This window comes from Sphaerodactylus townsendi, linkage group LG03 (assembly GCF_021028975.2).
Source record: "Sphaerodactylus townsendi isolate TG3544 linkage group LG03, MPM_Stown_v2.3, whole genome shotgun sequence".
NCBI classification, from domain to species: Eukaryota; Metazoa; Chordata; class Lepidosauria; order Squamata; family Sphaerodactylidae; genus Sphaerodactylus; species Sphaerodactylus townsendi.
In genome coordinates, this window is record NC_059427.1 from 128,853,071 (window position 1) to 128,880,043 (window position 26,973).

Sequence of the window (26,973 nt, forward strand, 5' to 3'; positions counted from 1 at the left end):
TCAAAGGTTTACACTAATAGAAATGCCTGGCTAATTGTTAAGGAGATTAGAGGCTGGACTGGAAAAGCATGTGGCTCGGAGGTGACCTACGCACGGAATCAGAGAGCCATGTAGCTTTACCGAAGTGCAAAAAGGGGAATAACTCCACCATCCAGGGTAGTCAGCAGTGGGAGGTGGCAGTTTGGGTTGCCAGGCAAATTTTCAACCTTGGCAGGGAGGATCTGTCAAGCATGAGAGGAATTGAGACTGGCAAAGGCACAAGAGATATAGATACAGTATAGAGCGCTACAACCACGGAGAGGCGAGCTAACCGGGAAGAATAGACCTCTTCAAAAGACCATTGTGTTGTCTGTCAACCCCCTTCTCTTTGTAGCTTATGCAGAAGCCCCACTATTGGTTACAGGAAGCTGGCAGCTCATTGAGAGCTTTGTAATCCTAGCTGTGCTAATTAAGCAAGGCTGCGGAGCCTAAGCAGCGTGCATTTTCTGAGCTTTCTCCCCACTCCCGCCATGTCAGAGAAGAGGAGGAGGAGGAGGAGGAGGAAGAGATCAGTGTGAGTTGTACAGCAGGCAACAGTGCTGCCAGCAGGGGGGAAGACACAACCGAAGGAGATTGGCTTTATGGGCTGCAGATTAAATGAAGGAAGAGCCGGCATTGAGAGACTGGGAACTGGGGCAGCTGCACGTCACTGTGGCTTTGACTGAGGTGTAAGGTTCATTTTGCATTAATCCATTTCTCCCGGTCGTGAGGGTGTACATATGTACACACACATTTTTGTACCTTAGAAAGGACTGGGGGAAAAACTCAACTTTCACCCAGATCCTTAGGGATATTTGCTCTCCCAACGGAAGATGCCAACGAATGGGATCCACCAGGTCCTGAAGATCCAGTTTGGCTTAATCAACTGTGACAATCGATACCTAACGGCAGAGAGCTTTGGCTACAAGGTCAATGCCTCTGCATCCAGCCTGAAAAGGAAGCAAATATGGACCTTGGAGCAAGATGGAGACAGCTCTGTGGTCTTCTTGAAGAGTCACCTAGGTAGGTACTTATCTGCTGACAAGGATGGCAAGGTCTCATGTGAAGCTGAGAAGCCGGGAAGCGACGAGCGTTTTATTAGTATCACTCAGTCAGATGGTCGCTGGGCGCTCCAGTCAGAACCACACAAGCGTTTCTTCGGTGGTTCTGAAGATAAATTGTCCTGCTTTGCCCAAACCATCACTGAAACAGAGCTCTGGACGGTCCACTTGGCCATCCACCCTCAAGCTAATCTTTTGAGTGTCAGCAGGAGAAGATATGCCCATCTCAGCGCCCAAGAGGACGAGATCTCCACTGACAGCAACATTCCCTGGGGTGTGGACTCCCTCATCACACTCACTTTCCAGAACAAGAAGTATTGCCTGCGAACCTGCGACAATCGCTACTTGCGTAATGACGGTACCCTGGTAAAGGAGCCTGACCTTCATGCTGGCTATACACTGGAGTTCAAGGCAGGCAAGCTGGCCTTCAAGGATTGTGATGGGAAATACCTTGCTCCCATGGGTCCTACTGGCACTCTCAAATCTGGCAGGAGCTCCAAGCCAGGCAAAGATGAACTCTTTGACCTGGAAGAGAGTCACCCACAAGTAGTTTTCATTGCCTCCAATGGCAGATACGTCTCCATCCGGCAAGGTAAATCCATGACCTTTTTGCTTTTTGGGACTATGCGCAGCTGGGGACAGGCTCCTCACCCCTCTTGTCTCAGTGATTAAAAAGCCAATGTCCCACTGTTTACCTGTCTTGTAAAACAGAAACTCCTACCTAACTGTGAGTAACTGTATGCATATTAATGGAGTGATGATGATGGGGAGGGGGCATTATCTTCAGTTTCCTGGTGCTTCTGTGAGATTTGTCTACCTTTGACGTTCAAAAGCCTTCCCAGCCATTGCCATCTTGGTAGTCATGTCTGTTTGCTGAGGGGAATAGAGAGAAATTTAGTTTGTAGGGTATGTAACGTAGCTTCCCTTTCGTTCCCATCAACTCCGTGTCTGAGTATCTCAGCCCTTCGAGGACAGGAGAGATAAGGACAGGACTCTTGCCCCAATTTACACAGACAGCGGGTGATAGTCTTAGAAAGAGACTGTAGCAGATGTTCATTCTCCTGATTCCAAGAGATGGACACTAATCCCCAGGCCAGCAGGTCCCTCCTCTTTGCACTTGGGCAGCTCTTCTGTTTCCAAATTTTCCACATTCTGCATGCCTCTGCAGTGTTTGAGTTTACCCAGCATTCATTACATATTCAGGTACTGCGGGGGCGGGGAGAGAGGAGAGGAGCCTATTGGCTGTGTGTGTGTAATGGAACAGTGGTTCAGATTTCTTGCTGTCTGTAGGGCTATGTGTCCTCCTCGAGAGTACCTCCCTAGTCCACGCCTGAGAGCCACTGTTGAGCTCCAGACCACCACAGAAGCAGTAGGCCAATTCATGATTAAGAAACAGGGACAGTTGTGGACTCCTTCATACCTCAAGAATGGGGCACAGAATGCAGTGAAACCCACGACCTTAGTCTACACTGAGGCTCATTCCGCACATGCAGAATAATGCACTTTCAAACTGCTTTCAGTGCTCTTTAAAGCTGTGTGGAATGGCAAAATCCACTTGCAAACAGTTGTGAAAGTGGTTTGAAAATGCATTATTTTGCGTGTGCGGAAGGGGCCTAAGACTTGTTATGGTGTCTGCCAGTGATATGCCACCAATCGGGGGGGGGAGGGGGGTTAGCACGAAAGACCTCCCACATTTTAACTAACTAGCTGCTGTTTCCCAGCATATACCACACCACATTACACCACATCACACTGGAAAACTGTGCCCCTCCACCAATGAAACACAACTGGAGACAATCCACAGCGACATGTTTCTACACTGATCCTACTGAAGAGGCATGGGATTTTTTATGAGTGCTCCCACGTAATTCCCATCGATTTCAATGGCATCTGTCCAGAGGATGTGCTCATGATATTTAAAGATTCTTCTGAACCATTAGGCAATGGCCCTTGGATCATATCATCGAAAAACTGTCTTCCTTCAGTATATAAAAAAATGTCTTGTTCCATTTGGTAATCCATTTCTGATCAGCCACAGTGCAGCAACAGCTCTTCCGTTCTTTCCAGGTTGACTACTGCACCCTCCATAGGTGGACATCAGTATTGCTCTTATCACTGTTGGATAAAGGGAAATGTAGTTCTTGTCCCTTTTCCCTTCGTGCAAAGCCATGATGGGAGTCACCTTTATTCTTTATCACTACGCTTGACTGGTTTCTTTCCTGTATTCAACAATTTGACATTCTTCGTTGCTCAGGGGTTTTTCCCCCCTGCAAATTCTTTAGGAAGAAGTGACCCCATCAGGAATACTGGATGTAAACTGTAAAACATGATGTAATTTTTCAAGGAATTTTAATGTTAAAATACAAGGGTAACTCAACTTTTTTTTTACCTGTTCCACAAAAGCCTCACAATCCAACTCTACTGTTTTTAGAGATACTGCTCAATTAGCCCTGAGTCCCCTCTAACTGCTGTCATAGATTTTAAGCAAAATGTTAGGCAAATATTTACAATAGTAGACATTTCTTGATGGCTCTGTTGTTTCCTTTGTCCTGCCCCAATGGCTGTATAAAAATAGTATAAGTGTGAGATTAAATTGACCACTGTTTTCTTTTAATATATTGTTTTATGTAGCTCAAACTGTTTGTAAGAGATTGTTGAGGGCTTTCATGGCTGGATTCAACTGGTTGTTGTGAGTTTTCCAGCCTGTGTGGCCATGGGCTGGTAGATCTTGCTCCTAACGTTTCGCCTGCATCTGTGGCTGGCATCTTCAGAGGTGTATCACAGAGAGAAGTCTGTTATAAGAGAAGTCTGGACACAGTGTATAACAGACTTCTCTCTATGATACACCTCTGGAATTGCCAGCCACAGATGCAGGTGGAAAGTTAGGAATAAGATCTACCACAGCATGGCCACACAGCCCAGAAAACTCACAACAACCTGTTTGTAAGAGAGTTTATTATCTATTATATGCCAATATAATTATTGGATGCTCATCATTTAAAAAAACAAGAATTTTCCTGTAAATTCCAAAAAGTCTCCAATTGCCTACATCATTAAATCTAGTAGATGATTTGCTGTCAACATGTTAACAAATAAAATATCAAAGAAATATATATATATATAATGTATATATATAAAAGGAATACTGGATTTGAGCCCATAGACAACAAAGTGTCAGTCATTTTTCCTTACTGGGGATCTGCTTTGATTCTACCAGCAGGGGACATGATAAGGCCCTGTTTCAATATAATCTGCCCAACATTATTTCAAGTGCAGTTCACATTCCTTGCTGAGGTTGCCATCTCTGGCTGCCTGTTCCTATTACCATCCCTAATCATTTCTGAGTCAGTCCTTAATTAAATAGCATGGGAGACTTCCCACATCCTACCAAGTCCAACAGAATGGCTCCTCACTTTCAGACTGTTTCCAACAATCAGTCTTCATGGAGCACATTTCAATCAGTTCTGTCCAAAAACTATAGACTAATGCCTCAAGGAAAAGAGGAATAGGTCCAAAGGTGCTGTAGCAGTGTGGTTCTGTTTCTGATCCATTTTGAGTTTTGCAGTTCTTTTTTCGAAGGCATTTCCTCCCCCCCCCCCAACTTTTTCCACAAGAAGCAAGTTCTTCTGAAAATGCGCCTGTTTTCTTGTCCTATGAAAGGAAGAGAGGCCCTTTTGGCAATGGTAGAATTCCCAGAGTTTGGCCCTTATGAAAACAAAGCACCTTGGTAGCAAAACTACATTAGCAAAAGGATGATGCTCGTAGCAACCCTTTAGAGCAACATGGGCTGCCATCTCTTATGTAGACTCCTACATAAGAGTGTGCCTTATCATTCCAGGTAAACAGGCTCTTCTCCAATAACAGTATTTAATTTAACATGTGAAACTGTCCTCATTGTTTTTCCTTATCAAGGAAAGCTTTACTTGCGTCTAGCTGATATTAGCACCATAGGAGCAGGGTAGTAAGAAAGGCACATGAATCTAAAGCAATCACTGTTGTCTGCTTCTGCCCTAAGGTTGCAGCCTGGGTTTACTGGCCACGATCCAGTGCTTTCACAGTCACCCAACAAATAAATTGTTTCCTGAGACAAAGGAAACTGCACTTGATGGCAGTGTGTTGGTAAAGGCTCAGGGTTCAGAGTGGCAACCTTGCTTAAACCATAATATAGTTCAGAATTACAAACCTATAAGAGAGTAGAAAAAGTCAACCATTATTTAATTTAACTCTTTGACTGGGGTGTTCAGGAGGGTGGCGGACCTGATTTAGTGGGCAACTAATCCACGTTAAATGATCTTGAACTCCTGCCCTAAGTTGCTTATCTGGATTTCATGACTGTAATATGGCATGAACACTTATTTCACAGTAATTAGAGTAATTGTTTTCTTAGCCTGTAATGGAGTTTTTGGTTCTTACAAGAAAAAGGCCAATTTCTATTCATTAAAATGTATGCAAATATAAATTGTCCATTGCCTAGAACTGAGAATGAATCTAAAAACCAAGTCTACTTAGCTGAAATTGGAAAAAAAAAAGATTTACAGTGCAAGTCTAAACACTTACATTCTCCTAAGCATGGAGTAGCATAGTGGTTAAGACTCTAATCTGGAGGCCCAGGTTTGATTCCCCACTCCTCCTCATGAGCAGAGAAGTCTAATCTGGGGGACCAGGTTTGTTTTGCCGCTCCTAACACGTGAAGCCTGCTGGGTGACCTTGGGCTAGTCACAGTTCTCTCAGAACTCTCTCAGCCCCACCTGCCTCACAAGGTGTCTGTTGTGGGGAGAGGAAGGGAATGAGTTTGTAAGCCACTTTGAGACCCCTTATGGTTGAGGAAAGCAGGATATAAATCCAGACTCTTCTTCTAGATGGCTGTAACTCTGTTTAGCATTGTACTGTAAAAGGGTCTAATTAGATGGTGAAAAATATCTGTGTTGTCTCAAACCAAATAAGACTGATTTAAGCCCCTTCTGTCTCCCTCCTGGGGAAAAAACCGATCCTTTAATTGGGGCTCTTTTCATATCCCCATGTCATTCACATTCTATGAGAGCAGGCTCTTGACCAATCTTGCTAATGCAATGAAGACTCGGAATTCTGTGCCTAAAGTAAAACCACAATTCTAAAATCAGAATATAGGCTTTAATGGTTGGCCACATTTGAATCAAAATCTGTAGCAATTAGCAGGTAATTATGTTTAGCTCCCATATCTGGTGTGGGACATGAGAAAACAGAAATGCAAAGGAGCAAAAGGTCTCATTTTATCTGCCTTAGTAAACTAAGGAAATTTCTGTTATTCTGGAACTTGGCTGTCTCTAGTTTAGAATGGCTGTCGCTGAGGAGGAGAAAGTGTCTAGTCAGCAATATTGCACATGCATCTTAGCTCCCAAAAGGAGTGTGCCAATAGGTCTGCTTTTCCAAGTGATGCTAACATCAATCCCATTTCTCGTTCACTGGCTGGGGGAAGCACTATTTGTTTACTGAGCCTGTGAGCAGAACATTGGCATATATAAATAAATAAATATTCTGTTTTCCATGGTGCTGCACCCGTTAGCTAATGGGAAAACATGATGCTTGCTCAACTTTGCCTCTAGGACAGACTGAAGATGTGCAGGTTATGGTAAATGATATACCTGCCACCTTCCCAGCAATAGGCAGTGCTCCAGTGCGTGAAACTCCCACTCCCCACTCCCAGAGGCGTAGCAAGGGGGGAAAGCGCCTGGTGCACTGGTGCATCCTCCACCCCGCCCCGGAACGCCCTCACCACACCCCCACAGGGGCGCACGCCTGGTGCATCGCGCCCCCATCCCCTTGGAGCTACGCCTCTGCCCAACCCCCATTCAGGATTTTTGCTAGCATCAGAGCAGGGCTGGAAGAAAAGGTGCGGGAGGGGGCAGGATTTCCCACTCTAGTCACATTCTTTATTTCTTAAATTATAAACAGCAACAACTGTCACACATATAGTGGTTACTTCCATGTGCGTTTGTCCTATAATAGCACATGTGCATCTTTGTCTGTTAGTGGGTCTGTGGGCCTCCCCAGACAACCTGTTTATAGCACAAAGAGCGCCTGATTTAGTGCATGAGATCCAGTTGTCTCCCCCTTGGTAGCCTGAACTCTCCCTAGAAGATAAATTGAGCAAACTGAGGCTATCACATTTTGATCACATTTTAAGACAAGAGTCAGTGGAAAAGACAATAACGCTAGGAAAAGTTGAATGCAGCAGGAAAAAAGGAAGACCCAACATTGACTCAAAGGAGGAAGCCATGGCCCACAGTTTGGAAGACCTGAGCAAGGCTGTCAAAGATAAGACAGTTTGGAGGTTATTAATACATAGGGTCCCCATAAGTTGGAAGCAACTTGACGGCACTGAACATACAGGATAGTATTTGTGGTGGTATTGTATTTTTCCACCATTAAAATCCAGTCTCTAGTCTGTGAAAAAGTGATCCTTCTTTTAGTTGGCATATGCATTGCTGATTTTTAAATGTGTGTTGGAAACAATGTTATTAACGCCTATCAGCCTTGGTACATAAATGGAACCTTCATGTTCAGAGGCATAAATGGAACCTTCATGTTCTCCAAACAGCAATTGGAAAAGGACCAAACAGGGAAGGCTTTCGTACTCCACTTGTAGATTTCCCAGAAACATCTGGTATGCACAGTGTGCAACACAGTTTAATGCCATGGCTAGCGTGTTGGATTGCGACTGGGGAAATCTGGTTTCAAAGTTCCACTCAGCTATGAAGCTCTCCAGGTGACCCTGGGTCCGTCATACTCTCTCAGCCTTACCTACCTCCAGGGTTGTTGTGAGGGTAAATGGAAGTGGGGATTGTGTACACCACTCTGATCATCTCAGAGGAGTTGTGGGATAAGGGTATATATAATAGAGCAGGATGATTGATCTGATTCAGCACAGCTCTTCTAATAAGAACCTATTGGATATAGTCTGTGATGTCATGACGAGGGCAACGTAGCCCTTGCCATTTCATGAGCTTTTGGAACTTTGGTGTCTGTGCAGTCTGCTGGTCTGCATTCATTACCACCTATGCCTGCCATGCAAGGTTACTTTCCTTGAAAAGTTTTTTTAAAAAAAGATTTCACTGCAAAAGAAGAAGAGTTTGGATTTATACCCCCACCTTTCTCTCCTGTAAGGAGACTCAAGGGGGCTTACAATCTCCTTTTCCTTCCTCTCCCCACAACAGACACCTTGTGAGGTAGGTGGGGCTGAGAGTGTTTCAAAGAACTGTGACTAGTCCAAGGTCACCCAGCAGGAATGTATGCATGCGAAAACCCATCTGGTCCACCAGATAAGCCTCCGCCACTAAGGTGGAGGAGTGGGGAATCAAACCCGGTTCTCCAGTTTAGAATCCACCTGCTCTTAACTGCTACACCAATGCTGTCCTCATCCCAAAAGAGAAAAACAACAACAAAATAGGTAGCCTCACTTAATGGCTAGCCCTCATTGATTCCTCAGGGATGGAGTATTGTGCTGTTATCATAATCACCAAATCAAACAAGAAGCCAGAAGAACTGTGATTAGATTTTCCATGCACTTTGAGCAGCAAACATGGAGGGGCCCATTTGGATCAGGGCAGCTGAATGGGTAGGGGGGACAGGAAGAGAACTCAACTCTTCCTCCTCTGTCCTTTTCTGAACCTGAAATGGCTCCTAGGTGCTGCTGTTTGCTGTGGGAAATGGGCAAGCAAAATATACAACGTATTTTGCCCAGTTGAGCAAATACAGATCAGAGGAAGGTGATACTTGAGCTCAGGAAATGACCTGGGATAAAGTGAAACTCCTCTGAAACCCCATGTTCAGAGCCCCCTCCCTCCCCCATAGCTGCTATTTAACAATTCTGAAATGTGCTCAAAAGCCATTCATGGATCTTCCAATGTATTCTTTGGTTTGCTTCTTAAGATGCATGCATGCAAAGGAGGAAAGAGGGATGCCAGGTGGATGGCTGTTCCAATGGTGCTAGTGCAGTGTTTCCCAACCTTTTTGACGTTGTGGTACCCTTGACCTCGCTCTTCATATCTCAGAGTACCCTTGAGGTTCATTTGATTTTTGCATTTTTAAGGGTTTTTTCTGTTTTTGGCTTGTAGGTGGGGGGAGTGGCAAGCAGGGGAGGGGAGGGGAGGGAAAGCAGCGTTGACAGCCGTGTTGTTTGTTTGCCTAAATTCGGCATGGATTGGCGGGATTTAAAGGGAGAGCTCCCTTTAAATCTACCCTCCCCAATCCACACCGAATTTAGGCAAATAAAACAATGCCGTTTTTCAATGTTGTTTAAACATTTAAACATTTGATTCTGGTGGCGGGGGGCAGGCGGTAGCATTGTCATGGTACCCCTGGGACGTGCTCATGGTACCCCAGGGTACCACAGAACCCTGGTTGGGAATCACTGTGCTAGTGCATGAGCAGGGGATTGTTCCTGGCTCTGAATCAGGGACAGTGTAGCACTAGAGGTAAAAGCCCTATGAGTTTCAAAGGCTCTGTTAGTGCTTTGTTGGTCTGTTTCATTTATGCATTCGTATCCTCTTGTACTTAAAAATTAATACCTGTGGCTCTGAGTATATTTGCCCTTAAACCCTGATCCAAACCTCATATACAACAGTGGATCAGGATCCAATTTTTAGGCGTGAGAATGAGCAGTACTGAGCTCTCCCTCCTCCAAATACATTTCTTCCTGCTGGGTTAGGAGAGCCTGTCTGAGAAATAAAGATGAGATGTCAGAGGACAAACTGCAAAGAAGTAAACCTTGGGCAGTGGGAGGGTTCATCACTGCTCGCTTGCCCATTCGTCACAATCAGACAGCCCCATGCCCTAGTTTTGAAGTGATTAGAGTTGATTGAGTCAGGTAGATGAATCCCAACACAAGTGCAGTTCTGGTCTTATATTTTTTGAAAAGTATCTGGTTACCGTAGTTTTTCTGTCTATCAATTAGCATCTGAAGTTGTGACACAGGGAAGATTGCAGCAGCTACTTCAGTGACTAGGAAAAGACTGATAATAGCCATCGTATTCCCAATCATGACATATGGTTGTGAGACATGGACACTGTCAAAAACAGGTAAAAGAAAAGTAGATGTCTTTTTGCTGTGGTGTTGGAGAAGACTTTTACAAACCCCATGGACAGCTAGAGTCACCGACAAAGCTGTCCTGGAGCGTATTAACCCAGAGATGTCCCTGGAGAGCAAGATCACTAGACAGAAGCTGACCTACTTGTGATGAGGGCAAATTCACTGGAAAAAGAGATGCTACTCGGAATGGACAGTGGTAAACAGAAACGGGGTAGGCCAATGACACGTTGGTTGGAACCATTAAGAGGGACATGGGCATGAACATCAACCAATTGAAAGACGTTGTGGCAAACAGGGAAGCATGGAGGGGACTGGTTTACAGAGTATCCAAGAGTCGGACACAACTAAACGGATAAAGAAGAAGAAGTCAGAGAAGTAGTGTCTGCTATCCTCTATGTTACCACACTGCAGACAAGACTTTGCTCATGCAAGCAGATCCCTTGTAGTTAACTGGCTGCAGTAATGTCCATACCTGCTCCGAAACTTGGGACAACATGAAAGTATCCAAAAGAACCCTGGATTGGCTTGACAGTAATCCTCTCTGCAGCCCGTTAATCCCACCCTGTAGTTTCCTTCTCTCTAATCCTGTTGTGCTTGCTTTGCCAATAGCACTTAGCTCCATTCAGCCATTGGAAAAGGCAAGCTGTGGCTCAGTTGCAGAGTGCTGGTTATTTCCTCAGCATATCTCAGGTTCAAACACCAGCATACCCAGTTAAATGATCTCTTTTAGCAGGTGTTGGTGAAAGACCTTTTTCCTGCCTGGAAAACTGAGCTGCTTCCAGTCAGATAATCAGCTAGATACACTAACGGTATAACTCCGTATAAGGCAGCTTCGTCTGTTTAAAGTCCAGCATTAACTGATATATAGTGATGGCAGCATGAACAAGGAGCAAAACGATACTCAGAGAAAGGGCTAGCTGAACGCTATCCACAAGCTAGGATGCCAGCATCTTTCACTAGGATTATCATGTAGTCACACACTGGTGCCGCCTCTGCCCACCTGGCCCAAGGCACATAAATATGCCTCACTACCTTCCCCCCAAATTCATGCCACGTCCAGTTCATACCCATGGGGAATGCAGGATGGCAGCGACATCAACATATTTGGCAAGAGCGCCAAATACGTTGGCAACAAGCAGTAACCAGAGCAGAGCTGCCTCTTCCAAACCACTTAGGAGCTGTTGACGTTGGCTGGCAAGTTATTAATAGGGGGCTTGTGTGTCAGCCAGATGGAAACAACAGCAGTCAGATTAATCTGGCCAATTAACACAATTGTTTGGGGATTTGCTGTTAACTCAGCAGTAAGAGAAGGGGATGCCCATAGATCAGTCCTACAAGAGTGGGCCCTGGGTGTTGGGGGAGTTTGATGTGGGTATAATTTTAGGTGGCTGGCAGGGGAAGTCACATCCCCTTCATTTTGGAGGCTGAATCAATTCTTTTTTAGTCTGTAAACTGTTCAAAGACACTTATGTGGATTCACATATATTCCCCCCCACCAACTCATGTGGTCTTTTGAGCAGCGTCTCCCCCCCTCCCCTTGTTGTCAAGTTGCCCTTTAGGGTTTCAAGGCAAGAGACATTCAGAGGTGGTTTCCTGTTGCCTGCCCCTGTGGAGTGACCTTGGTATTCCTTGGTGGTCTCCCATCCAAATACTGACCAGGGCCAGCCCTGCTTAACATCTGAGATCTGACAAGATCAGGCTACCCTGGGTTATCCAGGGCAGGGTCACATGCATTGGGGATGGAAATCTAATTAATTTGCCTGAAGGGGTCCACTCTGCAATGTTCTTTAAAGCAGTTAAGACTGATCGGATGAATGGACAAAATCTAACTCACCCACAGAGGCAAATCCCTTCAGAGTAAAAAGGCCAGCCATGGCTTCAGGGAACAGATTCCAGAGATATGCTAGTTTTGTCTCCAAGGACATATATGTCATTAGGGCGGAAAAAAACAACACATTCACTTGCAGGATATTTGTTCATTTATTATTTTCCCTTATAGTCTGCCTTTCCCACTGGGACTCCAGGAAGACTACAAGTGCTATAGACTTATTCAGTTTATCAGCTGATTACAAAATATGATAATATTTCAATGATATCATTTGAATCTAGCCACAAAGGTTCCCAATAAAAGAAAACTATCCAAGTTAGGTCCATTTGATTGATAAAGTTGTGTTTGATGATTGCAGAAGGATACTATGGAGAGCTATGGCTTGGACCAGGAAGGGAGGGAAATGGGGAGATATTCAGGAGGAACTATGGAGTCCAAGATTATGTCTGCATCTTGGAGAGTAAAGTATACAGTTGAGATGTGGTTGCCAGACTGACCGCCCCCTCCCCAGTTGCTATTGGGGGATTGAGAAGTAGAGTTGCTGCCTCAAAACGGGGCAGCTGCTGGAGGTTTGGGAGGTGGGGCCTGGGAAGGACAGGAACCTCACTTGGGCACAATTCCATAGAGTCCACCCCACAAAGCATCCATTTACTCCAGGGGAATCGAGCTCTGTAACCTGAAGATGAGGTGTAATTTTGAGGGATTTCCAGGCTGGCATCCATAGGTTGAGATCTCAGGTGTGAGCTACTAGCAGTCCAGCCCTCTGAATATTCCCTCCAAAGAAGGACAAGTAATAAGTAAAAGTCAGATAGTAAGTATAAATTTTGTGTGTTTTGTGTTTATGTTTTATTTGTTTTGTTTTGTAAATGCTTTTAAATATTTTAATGTTTTCTGCCTTTGGGACCCTGAACTGTGTGGAATTGCAGTAGAGAATTTTTTAAGTAAACAAATAAATGTTTCCTGCCTGAGTTTGGATTCCCACTGCTATGGAACTTGCTGAGTGATCTTGGGGCAATTGCTCGGTGTCAACATAACTCACCTCATGGGTTGCTGTTGTGAAGGTAAAATAGAGGAGGGGGAAATGGCATTGTAAGATGGAGAGAAAAGAAGGGTATTAATATCTTTTTAAATTATGGTTTAATGTGAGGAAGGGCCAGGGAATTCTTTTAAAATGAAAAACAGTCACTGGAGGCAGGTGTGGAGGAATCAAGTGTTTAACCTTTTTTTGGCCAATTGTCTCCCCTCTCAAAATTACCTTCCAGGTTGCTCCCTTTTATACCTCCATATGCCCAAGCAAAGCACTTGGGATAGGGAGAGAAAAATAAAAGCAGTTTTTAAAAATATGGAAGGATTCAAGAAGGGAACAAAAGTGGTGAGTAGAGAAATCCAAAGAAAGATCTATAAAAAGTAAAGAGAACTAATAAGAGAAGGAACCAATGAGGAAACAAAGGGGTGAGCCAGGATTCAACATCTGAGGCAAAATGTGAACGGGAAGCAGGGGAAGATTTGTAATAAGTTAAACAGACAATAAAGACAGATCATGGGAACTTTAGAAGCAGAAAATATATAAGAAAGTGGAAACTAGCCGAGGGCTGCAGTCCCCCACAAGTAGCGCAGCCTCTGCTGGGTACACAGTTTAGTTTCCTGAGAATTACAATGTTAATTTAATTCCCCTCTCCTATGCTTTCTGGGTTGTGATATGTGTATAAACTTGTGGGCGAGGGATGACGAAATGTCAGAAGCTAGAGTGGGGGTTTCAGTGCCCTGCAGACCTACTTGCCCCTACCTCAGGGCCAGGAGAAACAGAATAGAGTGCAGAATAGTAAATCTTGCAGAACCAGTTATGCAGCCAGATAGGCAAATTTGCTTAATATCTGTAATTCATAGAAGTCACATCATTCAATATAATTCTTAGCACAATAAGCTGTAATCAGTGATTCATCAGCAGAACGTACAGGTCCCGGTCTTCCCTGACCCCCCCACACTCACATAGTACTCTCTGACCCCTGGAAAAGTTGATCATGGGTATTGGGGGCCCTATGCAGAATTATGGCATTATAGGTCAGTGGGATTACTTTACATGGGCCCTGCAAACCCAGTAATTCACTTTCCTAGAGCTGGACAGTACTTCTGGCAGAGGTGGGAGCACGGAGGATCCACAGTTTTTGCACAAGTGGATTGCTGGATTCAGCTGAATATTTTTATTTTAGTTTTTTTCTGGAGAACCTAAGGAACATTGTGCGTAGTAGAACAGTCAAATAGCACTCAATAAACACATTACGTTTTTAAAGTCAAAGAACTTCCTCCAAAGAACTGAGGGAAGCATATGTGCCTCTTTCCTCCTCCATTTTATCTTAGGATGGGTTAAAGAAGCGGGATCAGGGCAAAGGTCACATAGCTGAGTACAGATATGAACTCCCAGGCCTAGTTCGAAACTCAAATGTATTTCTTTAATTTTTTTTATATCCAGCCTTCTTCCCTGGTGGAGACCCAGAGAGGCTTACATTATTCTCCTCTTATGGCTTTTATCTTCACCACAGGTCTGAGAGGTAGATTAGATTGAGTGCGCATGATTGGCTCAGGGTCACCTAGAAAGTTTACGTGACAGAGATTCTCCCCTGGGTTTCTGAGATCCTTGTCTGACACCAACCACTCTGGCTTTCCCCCCTTATACTGCACTGGTTCTCCCAACAGGCCGAAAGTCTTGTTACCCAAGCTTCAGGCATGTTGTCTTAGAAGACTGATTTCTTCCCAAAATAGCCTGTGCCTTTTGTCTGCAACCTTATGTACTGAATCAGTTTGCCTCTCGTATGCATTTCTATGATAAGGATTACAAGCTGACAGGAAAGATATGAGAGAGGTTAAAATATATACCAGTATGCCAACACACATGAATCAATTGTGGAATTATGATCAAGTGACATAGTACTTCATTTGGTACCTTGCCTCTTGCTCCCTCAAGGTAACACTGACAAGCAATAAGGAGAAGGCATCATTTCAGTTATGTGTACACTCCAGGAAAACTAGGCGAACTGTTCAGGGCAGGTCTGAACCACAAGACTTGCTTGAGAGTTCTGTGCTAAGATAAGGACTGATTTAAATGCCAGTCAAGCAAGATGATTTGACACAGTGTATGTCCAGTATTTGTTGTCTCAAAATGTTGTCTCACCTGCATGCGCACTGATAGTACATTTGGTCCCAGGCAACTGAAGCTGTTTCCTGGAAGTTCCAGTTCTTTGCCCCAGCGACCTCTGCCAGTGTGCTGATGAGTCGTCAAGGAGATACAGTTTTCCACACGCAACCAAAGAGGTCAGAATAGGATCCAGTAGGTGGCAGAGTAATCAGTTGAGTGTGCGGTTGAGAAACAGAGAGAGAGATCAACCTTAATCCAGACCTGCTAGTTTATGTTTTGGGAGCCCATTTGCCCAACAATGGAATCTATCATCAAGTGGAAAATTAGGCAAATCCTGCATGTCACACACCCAGAACTAATTGCAAAATTACAAAAATCACACACATATCCTTCCTTCCAGTGGATCTGAGCCAATTCCTCCTGTCATGGGGTTTTGTGAAGGTGCTAACGATGCATCATCTGTCAATCAGCATCTCAGATAAGAATGTCCTCTCTTCTAGGTGTCAACATCTCAGCCAATCAGGATGAAGAGACACACCACGAGACCTTCCAGATGCAGATTGACAAAGAAACGAAGAAATGCATCTTCCATTCCCACACAGGCAACTACTGGACTCTGGTGTCACATGGTGGGATTCAAGCCATGGCCACAGAAGTGTGAGTTGGACTGCATGCTTGTTTCCCTTGCAGGGCCTTAAAATATTCAGGTTCTTGGAAGTCAGACTAAGCTTTCACTAAAAATCATGGCCAAAGGAGAGCCTGAACATAGAGAAAACAGCTGTAAGAGTCAGCACAGGGCATCAGGGAAGGGAGAGGGTGGATTTAGTACATTCCATATGGGAATTTTCAGATCACAATCAATCCAAGATATAACAGTCTTACTACAAGACACTAACCATAACTGAGGCATGCTCAGGACAGTGCTACTTTTGGAATTGACTTTTTTGGAAGAGCAGCAAAACTTTATTTCTACGATGTTCCTACTATGGCTGGTGAATTTCAGCTGAAAGTGTGCTGGTTGCAAGGGAGGGGTTTTTTCCCTACTGTGCTGTAACACCAGCTCCTACAGCAACAATTATATATGACTAAGTGATTCCCTTCCTCTCATTTTGTCTAGATTCTCTCCCCAACCTTCACTCTATAAAAGAGTTTTGTTCAAAATCAAAAAACAGCTGGAGTTGTATAGTGTCTATATAACTGGGGAAGGTTGAGGGATGAGCAGCACAAACAGTTGAAATTGCGTGTGTATAAGGCAAAATCTGTCTTACTTCCCAGTGCAAAAAGTTAGTATGGGGGGGGATGCATTTCAAGATGGCTGTGGCTAAAGCCAATATCATAGGCCAAGAAATCCAAATTCTGTGTTTCCAGTAAATGGTAAACATATGAACAGTTTGTTCTCATTGCAGTATCTGTCATTATGCAAGTCTTACTATATAAACGAGCAGTGTGTTCCTGGCAACGAACCAGAAAAAGCAAAGGACTCTGGGAAATGTAGGCCAGACTCCTCCTCACTCAGCCAGTAACACTTCTTAAGGCTCTGGGTCCTCACAGGGCTGTCCTATTCCCTGTCTGAGACAACTTTTGAGTAATTCAGCAGCAAGCCCAGTACTAGTGGCCAGGACTAAACAGGTCACCCCACCCCAGGTTGTTTGGGGGAGGGGAAGGTCTTGCCTCACCTGCAGTGGCTCGAGGTGAGGTGGTGACAGTGGAGCTGTGGGGGAAGAGCCCTCACCACACCCACCAAGAGCACTCCAGGGAAGCTACCAAGAATTGGTCTGAGGGAGGGGAAGAGAGAAAGAGGGAGAAGAAGCACAAAGAGAATGAATGCCAGAGAGAAGCAGAAAGTGAAAGAGACAGCTAGAGTAGATGGTCAGAAAGAGAGAATGAAAGCTGGGGTAGGGTGGCAGAAAGATAGAGAATAGAGAGTTGGGGTAGGGAGACAGAAAGTGTGGGCTGAAATAAGTGAGCAGACAGAGAGAGCAGGGGTGGGAGGGGCAGAAAGAGAGTTGGGATAACAGGGCAAAAATGGCGAAGACTAAGAGAAGGGGTGGCAGAATAGAGAGTGAGAGGCAGAGAAGAATGGGGAGAACAGAAGAAAAAAGGTGGGAGTAATGTCCTCTTGAGTCCCCACTTGCTAGAGTCCATTGTATTGTTTCACACAATGGGCTCCCCATCTTCTCAGGTAATCTGCTGGCTCCCCTCCCCTTTGTGAAGCCAGGATCCAGCTTTGCAAAAGGGGGCGCTATGAAGATGGGGATTGCTCTCTTCATCTTTACAGGCAACCTGCTGACTCCTCCCCGCTTTACAAAGCCGGGATCCAAAACACTGCTGCCCCTCCTTGGCAGAGCTGGGGTGTTTGGAGGGTGCAATTTCAGTGTTTGCACCAGGTGGCATTTCCAGTAGATATGCTGTCCACATCTCTTATCCTGGGAGGATTAGTTTTTTAGAGCCCTTTATATTTTTTCACACAGTGGGTTTTATTGCTATTTTGCAATTATCGCTATAAATTCTAAATGTGGAATAATAACATGACTGAAAGGAACAGGTCAAGGGAAGGGATTTAGGATAGATAAAGACTAACCAGAAGGGGAGAGTTGTTTAAGGGCTACTAAGAGAAAAAGAGGCAACTGTGCGACACCAATGGAAGCTCTGCCCAGCAGCTGCCTCTTCCCCCAATCCCCCCTCCCTGCTTGTTAATAGACACTGTTCACAATTGCTCATGTTTATTTCAATGTAATCATAAGGGCTAACAACAAATGGCAACATGAGATTATATGTCCAGTTCCAGGTGAACTCGTTGCTGGTGAAAAACCACTACATTAGTAGGCAAAGAAACCCTGAGATTTCCTTTTCTTGAGAACATTAAAAACCCATTTGAGCTATTTTCAGGAAGCATGATTTGGGTTTGCCATCCTGTGTAATGGAGAGGAAATTAGCTTTTGTGTCATTTGATTTTTACCACACTTAACTGGTTCAACTTCATTCAGGAAGGCTGCCAAACATATGCCCCAATCTGTTCACCACTGCTTTCACCAGCAAAGCAGACAGTTTATATCTTCTTATATTAGCTAGCATAATCTGCTAGAAATTACCAGGAAGTTTCCTCGCTCCTTTTCGGTACAGTTAAGCAAGACCTTGTTCCCAGTGACAGTCCTCTCAATTGTCTGCACAACAAAAGCCCCAGTAGGCAGAAGAAGCATGCTTCAGTTTGTCTGCTCAGAAGTTGGTTCCATTTTGGGTGCTGTGTGGTTTCCGGGCTGTATGGCCGTGTTCTAGCAGCATTCTCTCCTGACGTTTCGCCTGGATCTGTGGCTGGCATCTTCAGAGGATCATCTTCATCATTTGGTTCCATTTTATTCCATGGGGTCTACTTCAAAGAAACTTCTTTAAGGATTGCAGCCAGAGGTGGGATCCAACCAGTTCTCGCCACTTCTCTAGAAGTGGTTACTAATTTTTTCTGAGTGCCGAGAAGGGGTTACTAAAGCAACCTCCCTGCCCATTAGGGACTGGAGGTGCGTGTGTGCGACGGCGCCACTGTTTGAATCCCACCACCATCGGAACCTGTTATTAAAATGTTTGGATCCCACCACTGATTGCAGCCTCCCTTGACTATGTGGATAGGCTTCAATGCTGGCTTTGCAGACCTGGATCAAAAGCTTCCAGATTTTCATCTGATCATCAACCCTGGTTTCCCACCCTCTTGCTGTTACTGTCCCTTTTTAAAGAAACATTCCTAGCATCACTTCTAGTCACTTCTGGTCATCACGGGTGCATGGCAACATTTCACACTCTGCCTACATAACAGAGCTGCTGATTTTTAAACTGGTGCCTCTAGCTGCCCCTTTAATATTTGTTTGATTGCCTCTATTAAATGGACAGGACATTTTCCTCCTAGCTTGTTGGCAACCGCACTACAGTGCACACACACAAAAAATATCCCCACCATAATCAGAATAGATTCAGATGACCTTTTAGACACTGATTAGCAAGTGAGGCAGAATAAGATGCTTTTTAAGTTTTAACAGGAAGGGGGTTTCTAGAAGGAGCCTTTATATATGACAGCGGCAGAAACCACTTTTTCTGTGGGTTCATCTCATGGTGCCACCGTAACATTGAAAGGCCCTGCACCACATGGGGCCAGTCATATAGATCCTTACCGTTCAGTCATTCCTCAAACAAGATCAAGGGTCACAGTCAAATGGAAAATGCCTGTCAACATGTTGTCAGGCTTTTAGGAGACTCCTGCACAACTGTCATTACTTCTAAGAGGCCCTTGCATATTAATTTAAGGTGACTTATTAATAATAGCTAAAAACATTTTCAGTTTAAAAACAAAATTAAAATAAACTCTAGATCCTCTCCTTCCACCCTACTTTGGAAGATAGCTGCCAATTCAGACTCCCTCAAAATGCCTGGCAAATAGCCAGGCCTTGCAGTGCCTCCTGAAGATCTCCAAGGAGGGGGCCCCTTATGTCTTTAGGGAGACCATGCCACAAAGCCAGAACCTCAATGGAAAAGGCCCAGGCTCTGGCCAATCCCTGGCAAGCCACCCTGAGTGGAGGGATGGCCAACAGATGGCTGCCATGACTGTAGTTGGTGCTCAGGGACATAGAGAAGGAAACTGTCCTCCATTTCTGTGGCAAGTTACACTCCAACACACGCCAACTGGGTGACCTTGGGCTAGTCACAGTTCTTCGGAGCTCTCTCAGCCCCACCTACCTCACAGGGTGTTTGTTGTGAGTGGGGAAAGGAAAGGAGTTTGTAAGCCCCTTTGAGTTTCCTTTAGGAGAGAAAGGGGGGATATAAATCCAACTTCTCCTTCTCCTTCTTCTTCTGGTAAAGGGTTATCTGCAAAGCCCCAGACACAGCTGCACTTCTGATTTAGAGCAGTGTTTTCAAGCTTTCTAGCATGAACATAATTTTTCCACACTGACACTGGCAGAGGAATCTTTGTGTGTTGCAGATGATTTTGGGATCCAGTCTAGGATGCACTCTTGGACATGTGGAGGGCCAAACCAGCCTGTTGGATCTAGCTGATATGCCACCCAATCTGAGATTGAACCTTAGAACAGGTATCCCACTATGACTGCACATAGTGGGCAAATCAGCCATGGTGAGAAAGCTACCTTCCCAGGCAAACCTATTAGGTGGTTGCAGGAGGCATAGCTGCAACTTTCCAGGGTTTCAAGTCACCCTGGGATGCCAAGCAAGCTGCTGCTAAGGATCACAACGAGCATCTTGTGTATGTTCTGATCAAACCTCTAGAACCCCAGGAATCTCTGGGAAATTATCTTGGATTTAGAGTGCATGACCATTCCTCTCTCCTGAGCATTCAGCCACTAGGATATCCCACGAAGGGTAATTTGGCAGTCTCACACAGAAAGCCCTCTTGTGTAAAATGTCTGTGCAATGTCTGATGAGCTGTGGATCCTGAGGTAAGCTGGCACAAAGAACTCCTTGCCCACATGTCATTTGCCAGATACTGCGGGTTTTGTTGCCAACCGTACTGCAGTCACCAACAACAACCAAAATAGTCATAAGTGTGAGATATGTAAATGTGAAAGAAATCAGGGTCCTTGCAATATACGAGGGGCAGTTTACAAATATCAGATTTTATTTTAGGACAGTATTATAATTTCTCAAGCATTCGGACTCTATGATATATTTTATTGGACTCTCTTCCAACCACATGACAGCATCTTATGTCAAATCAATATACTCACTGCAGATGTCATGAGCAAGTCTACCCCACCCCTCAATACAGTTGGGCCTTTTAAATATTCTCTCATGGTGACACAGCTGTTAATGCAATTGGGAGAAAAAGCAAGGGGACCTCAGTTTAGTGGAAATACTTTTTTGAAAGCTGATTTTGTTGTGGGAAGGAAGTTCCAGAGCACTTAAGGAACACAGTCTGTCTAATAAACATCACACACCATGGATCAGTAATGACCCAGTATTTGCACAGGGACCTTTACATTTTTAAGGATTCTCTAACCCAGGAAAGCATGAACCAAAAGGTGATAGTTAATACTGAACAAATATTTATCACAGAGGAACGGGGATTTATTTTAGAGGGAGAGAGTAGTACATTGAGCCTTGAGAAGGATTTTCAAGCTACTCTAGAAATAGACACTCAGATTATCACAAAAATTGTGCCATTTTTCACCATTTGTAGCAAGGCTGCCTGCTGCAACATGCCTGTGTGAATGAATGTGTGCCACTGAGCATATAGAGAGTGCTTTGACTTCCCAATGAATAACATCATCAATCGTACTGCCAATGATCTGGAGCATGTCAAGCCCCAAAATTGCATCAGCACCCTCTTGGTTACACCACCCCAAACGGTCGCTTGCTCAGCTGCAGAGCCTGCGTTCTCCTTTCTCCCACACTTCTTATCGTTAACTAGAAAAACCTGAGTTCTTCTGAGATTCACTGTTTGTGAAGGAATTCAGGACCACCTATTTCCACTTCTCCATTTACGGGCCTCTCAATTACCTTTTCATCTCACCAGATGGAATATTATTACAGCCATGAATGAGATTGTGGATTTTATGTTTGTGAAGTGAAAAATTGTTTAGTTGCACAAGGCTCCTTTGGACAGATATAACCCCTCCTGTTTGGTATGGAACATCAATGTGTTGCCACTGTAAAATCTAGAGCCGGAGTACCTGGCACTTAAAACGCAACTCAGATTAAGCTAATGTTAGGTGACTTGAAGCATGTTGTTCTTAACAGTTAGAGGTTTGTTGCTATTACAGGTTGACCTACAATTTAGGCCCCATCATCACTACATGTTTAGGTGTGGGCTTGAATGAACATCTCTTCTTTGCTAATATTTCTACCTGATATGTGCTCTCCTCTCTGCCTTGGGCCCCAGATCAGCAAACACTATGTTTGATATTGAGTGGCGCGGTCGGCGTGTAGCCCTCAAAGCTGGCAATGGAAAATATATCTGCACCAAGAGAAATGGACAAATAGCTGCGGTCACTGACACAGTTGGTGAGTTTTACTGTTGGATACTGGGATAAACATTCCTAGTGCCTTAATTCCAGACCTTGATAGACTAAATATTGTGATAAAGCTTCATATTGTGATAAAGCTTGATACAGCAATGGAAGGCTAATCCTTTTTTCTTTTTTTTTGCTACTGCTATTCTTATTCAAAATGATGGCTGCAAAAATTAGGAAGGACACGGCTATGCTTGCTAGACAATCAGGAGGGAAACCTAAGCAGTTGTATTTTATGGTACTGGGGCAAAAACTAGCAACTTCGTCACAGCATAGGTTGGGGTATCAGAAATGAGAAACTGAGTCAGGAGGAAAGACTGTATGTGGCTGGGGTGGATCTAGAGGAGCTATCATGAGGCTGCATGGAAAGAAAGAAGGGCAGACAGTGTGGGGAATGGAAGAAATGTATAGTACGCAAGCGAGTGGGGAGAAATTCACTACTCTAAATTTTAGAGATGGTGACTGGGTGAACATCAGATGGCCATCCACTAGGGAGGCCACAGTTTCTCATCTAAAAGTTTATCAGTTAAGCCGGTTGCAAAATATGATAACATTTCAATCTAGCCACAAATGTTCCCAGTAAAAGAAAGCTAGGTCCATTTGATTTGTAAAGCTGGGTTTGATGATTGCAGAAGGATACTATGGAGAGCTATGGCTTGGACCAGGATGGGAGGGAAATGGGGAGATATTCAGGAGGAGCTATGGAGTCCAAGATCACGTCTGCATCTTGGAGAGTAAAGTATACAGTTGAGATGTGGTTGCCAGACCGCCCCCTCCCCAGTTGCTGTTGGGGGATTGAGAGGTAGAGTTACCACCTCAAGATTGGGGAGCTGCTGGAGGTTTGGGGGGATGGAGCCTGAGAAGGACAGGAACCTCACTGGGGCACAATTTCATAGAGTCCACCCCCGGAAGCATCCATTTACTCCAGGGGAATCGAGTTCTGTAATCTGAAGATGAGCTGTAATTTTGAGGGATTTCCAGGTCCTACCTGGAGGCTGGCATCCCTAGGTTGAGATCTCAGGTGTGAGCTACTAGCAGCCCAGCCCTCTGAATGTTCCCTCCAAAGTAGGACAGGTAATAAGTAAAACTAAGATAGTAAGTATACATTTTGTGTGTTTTTGTGTTTGTTATCTGACCACAGGGGAGGATGAGGAATTTGTTCTCAAGCTGATCAACCGTCCTATCCTGGTTCTTCATGGGGATCATGGCTTTGTGTGCTACCATCGCAATTCCAACTTGTTGGATGCCAACCGCTCCACCTACGATGTCTTCCAAATCATCTTCAATGATGGTGCATACCAGATCAAAGGTAGCAAGCTAGCTAGGCACAGAGGAATTGGGGGTGGGTTTGCTAACATTCTTCCTTCAGTGAAGTCATTTTGGTCTACATGCTGGACGGATGATAGGTTTACACCAACATTCCAGCTGGAAACACAATCGTGTGGTCTCTCCAAACTCCTTACAGCTCAGATGTAGCTTTCTCCAGTGGTACATACCTCAGACCATCACAACAGTAGCCCTGATCCCTCCCCTGTGCAGTTTTTACACGACGACATCCTTCTCTTTCTCAACTAACTTGCAGTAGCTTACTGTTCCCGCAGTCAGATTCAGCCTTTTGTGCATACCTTCCCAGTGGCCTAGATTTTGTTTTGGAAAGGCCCATGCTAGATTTTTAAGTGACAGATATATTTGTTTGCACTCCAGACTCCCTGAATGACCCAGAAGGCAGAGAGTTGGGTGAGGGTCTGATTTTTAAACACAAACACCTGAAACTTCCCCTGCTAGTACTTTATTTCCCCTACAGGCTGTCCCAGTTGAACCCATCAGACCATAGGTCTGTTAAAGTATGCACTGTTTATTTTGGCTGGAGATAGCCTTCCAGAGTTGTGGGTCGGCAGGACTTTCACATTACCTGATCCATTTAACTGGAGATGCCAGGACTAAATGTGAGACCTCTCTTACATACAAATTAGATGCTCTGCCACTGAGCCACAGCCACTCCTGATCTATATGTTTCCTTCAGAAAAATCCTGATACTAGATATTAACCTATCTGGCATAAACATAGCTGGAATGACAGATGGTGAAGAGATAAGGAGGGGGCTGTTCATTTCCCTTACTGCTCTTAAAGAGAGACCCTCCATGCTACTTCATATATGACACTCAGGCATGCTTAAATTGAAATAAGCAGAGCCTCCGCCACTCCATCTAGTTGAAATCTCAGATTGGATTGCACCGAGGCCTAATTACATATGCAAATTGCCACATACAATCACATTTATTTTATTTTGTTACATTTTTACCCTGCCCAGTCCTGGTCAAAACCGGGCTCAGGGCGGCTTACAGTAAACTTAAACGTACCAACAGCATAAAAACAGATTTAACATTAAAAGTCTAACATTGTTGATGGTGCAATTATTTGACAGAAGCCAGCCTCAAAGTTCATTTTGCCCCCTATCCTGACATGAATCGTTTCCTAGTTATCAGGAGGGGGAGAGGAGAGGGTAAGGGATGGCGCAAATAGAGATGTGTAAGGTAAGGGAGGGTAAGGGAGGCTGGCCTATAAATTGGAATAAGCGGACTTGTAGGCCTCAAACAAAGGCCTGGTGGAACATTTCTGCCGTACAGGCCCTGCAGAACTGGTTAAGGTCCCATGGGGCCCTGGTGTCAGCTGACAGCATTGTCTGCCACACTGGAGCCAGGGCAGGAAAAGCCCTGGCTTTTGTTGAGGCCAACCGAATGTCCTTGGGGCCAGGGACCACCAGGAGGTTACTACTGGAGGATCAAAATATCCTCCCTGCGCAATGTGAAGAAAGGTCCATGTGACAAGCCCTGTTTGTGTGAAGCCTCTCACAATACCAACCACACCAACATCACCTAATACTTTTAAAGCTTTTATCATGTTTTACGTGCTCTACAACATTTGAAATTCTGTGAAAACCCTGCCTGTTGGCTCACAATCTTTTATTGTGGCTTGTGCCAGGAGCGGTGAAAACTACGCAAACCACCTGGCTTGTCTCCTGGAACTGTCTTCATTCAATTTTAAGTAGCTGACAAAGTGCAATTTGCAAGTGAGAACAGAACTTCAGGAATGCCCATATTTAGATTTGGAAAACTTCTCCATTGGGTAAAACCCCTGGCATTTTGTTGCATTTTTTTTGCCTTGTGTGGTTTATCTTATTTGCACCCTGCAGAGCTGTGTGCTCTCTGAGGCTCACTAGTTCTGTGCTAAAGTCTGGATTCAGTTGGTGGGTGGATGAGCCTGGCTTTTGTTTGAGGAAAGAGAACTGAACTAGAGCCAGTTCAACATTTCTTTATGGTTTGTGGTTTGCAGTGGAAGGTTCCATTACAACCTGCCTATTCTCATCCTAACATACATCACCTTCTCAGAATTAGTAAGGCTGAAAGTGTGTTCAGCTATTATTTCTATCTTTCTTGGATTTCTACCAAAGAAGGAACTACCAAACTAGTTCTACTTTCGTGCCTGAGGCATGAAAAGGGAGGCATGAAAAGAGAAATTGAAGTTTTCATGAGAATTCATGGGTCTCTTTGGTGCTTCTAGGCCTAACTGGCAAGTTCTGGTACGTGGCCAGCAACGGCACGGTGTGCAGTGATGGCGAGAGGTCGGAAGACTTCTTCTTTGAGTTCCGTGAGAGCAGCCGCGTGGCCATTAAAGGGAAGAACGGCAAATACCTTCGAGGCGACCAAGCGGGGACCCTGCGTGCTGATGCAGAGACCTTGCACCGTGCTACACTTTGGGAGTACTGAGCCCCCACATCGTCTGCCATGTAGCACTTTAGATGCTCTAGGACCCACCATGGCCAAGCCAGCTCAGAGTGGACTCAGAGGTGGGGAGATCACAGGCAGCATAGTGCTCCCACCTGGACTCCAGTGGCATTATAATATTCCTTGGAAAAGGACTTTGCTACAATGGGGAAGGGGGTGGGGGGGCAACCTCTTGCTGTATTCCCTGTTGTCTTATCTATCTAGGTTTAGAAACAGCAATCTAGTAAGACTCCCAGGAGGGAGAAACTACAGTGTACCAGTCAGGATTAAAATGGTAGAGGTCCCATTTTAAAGCCAGCTATGACCCACTATGTCCGTGACCAGCTTCTCTCTCTTTCTCCCTTATGAAATAGTGTGTGTTCCAACCCTTCTCCCATGACACACCGCCAAAGCTCCAGATCATGTGCTGTGATACTTGCATCACCTGTTCTGCACCTCAGACAGAAAAGGCAGGGCAGGATGCTGAACCCAACAGAGGCTACGGCAAACTTGGGAATGCAGCTTACCCTTTGTAGATGCTGTGGCCTGGCCTCAAGGGCTCCCAGCTTCGCTAAGGGCACAAAAAAGCCAGAATTATACAGCCCAGTTCCTAACCCAACCCAGCGGAAGAACTTAGAGCCGAATTTGTATGTGTGTGTGCATGCACATGCGTGCTCCCCTATTTCTGCTCTGCCCATATCGCTCATCTTAGATGTATTTTCCATGCATTGCCCAAAAGTGGTACTTGCATTGCCTCCCCCCCACCCCCCAAAAAAAAAAAACTGGTGAAGAAATTCAGGGCTGTTGTTGTTGTTTTGGCCCAGCTGTGCTGCTCCTTCTCTTGCCCCTCCTTCTGCTAGAGAATGAAGTCCACATGCAGAGGCAGAGGCCAGGTGCCCTTTGGAAGCCAGTGCAGACAGGAAAGACTTGGCAGGAAAAGAGACAAAGTGCTGCTTAGAGCAGTGGTTCTCAACCTGAGGATCAGGACTCCTTTGGGGGTCGAACGACCCTTTGACAGGGGTCGCCTAAGACTCTACATCAGTGTTCTCCATCTGTAAAATGGATATTAGGGTTGGGGGTCACCACAACATGAGG

At 44.8% G+C, this 26,973-nt stretch overlaps 1 protein-coding gene across 1 annotated transcript; it reads left to right on the forward strand.

Annotated features, from left to right (window-relative positions):
- The first annotated feature begins 548 nt into the window (after window positions 1-548).
- On the forward strand, window positions 549-26,208 carry FSCN2 (fascin actin-bundling protein 2, retinal). The gene is made up of 5 exons (XM_048492158.1): window positions 549-1,671; window positions 15,608-15,764; window positions 21,985-22,106; window positions 23,256-23,423; window positions 25,676-26,208. Exons 1-5 carry the CDS (start codon window positions 852-854, stop codon window positions 25,879-25,881), a joined length of 1,473 nt encoding a protein of 490 aa, XP_048348115.1. The 5' UTR covers window positions 549-851; the 3' UTR covers window positions 25,882-26,208.
- Window positions 26,209-26,973: the final 765 nt, after the last annotated feature.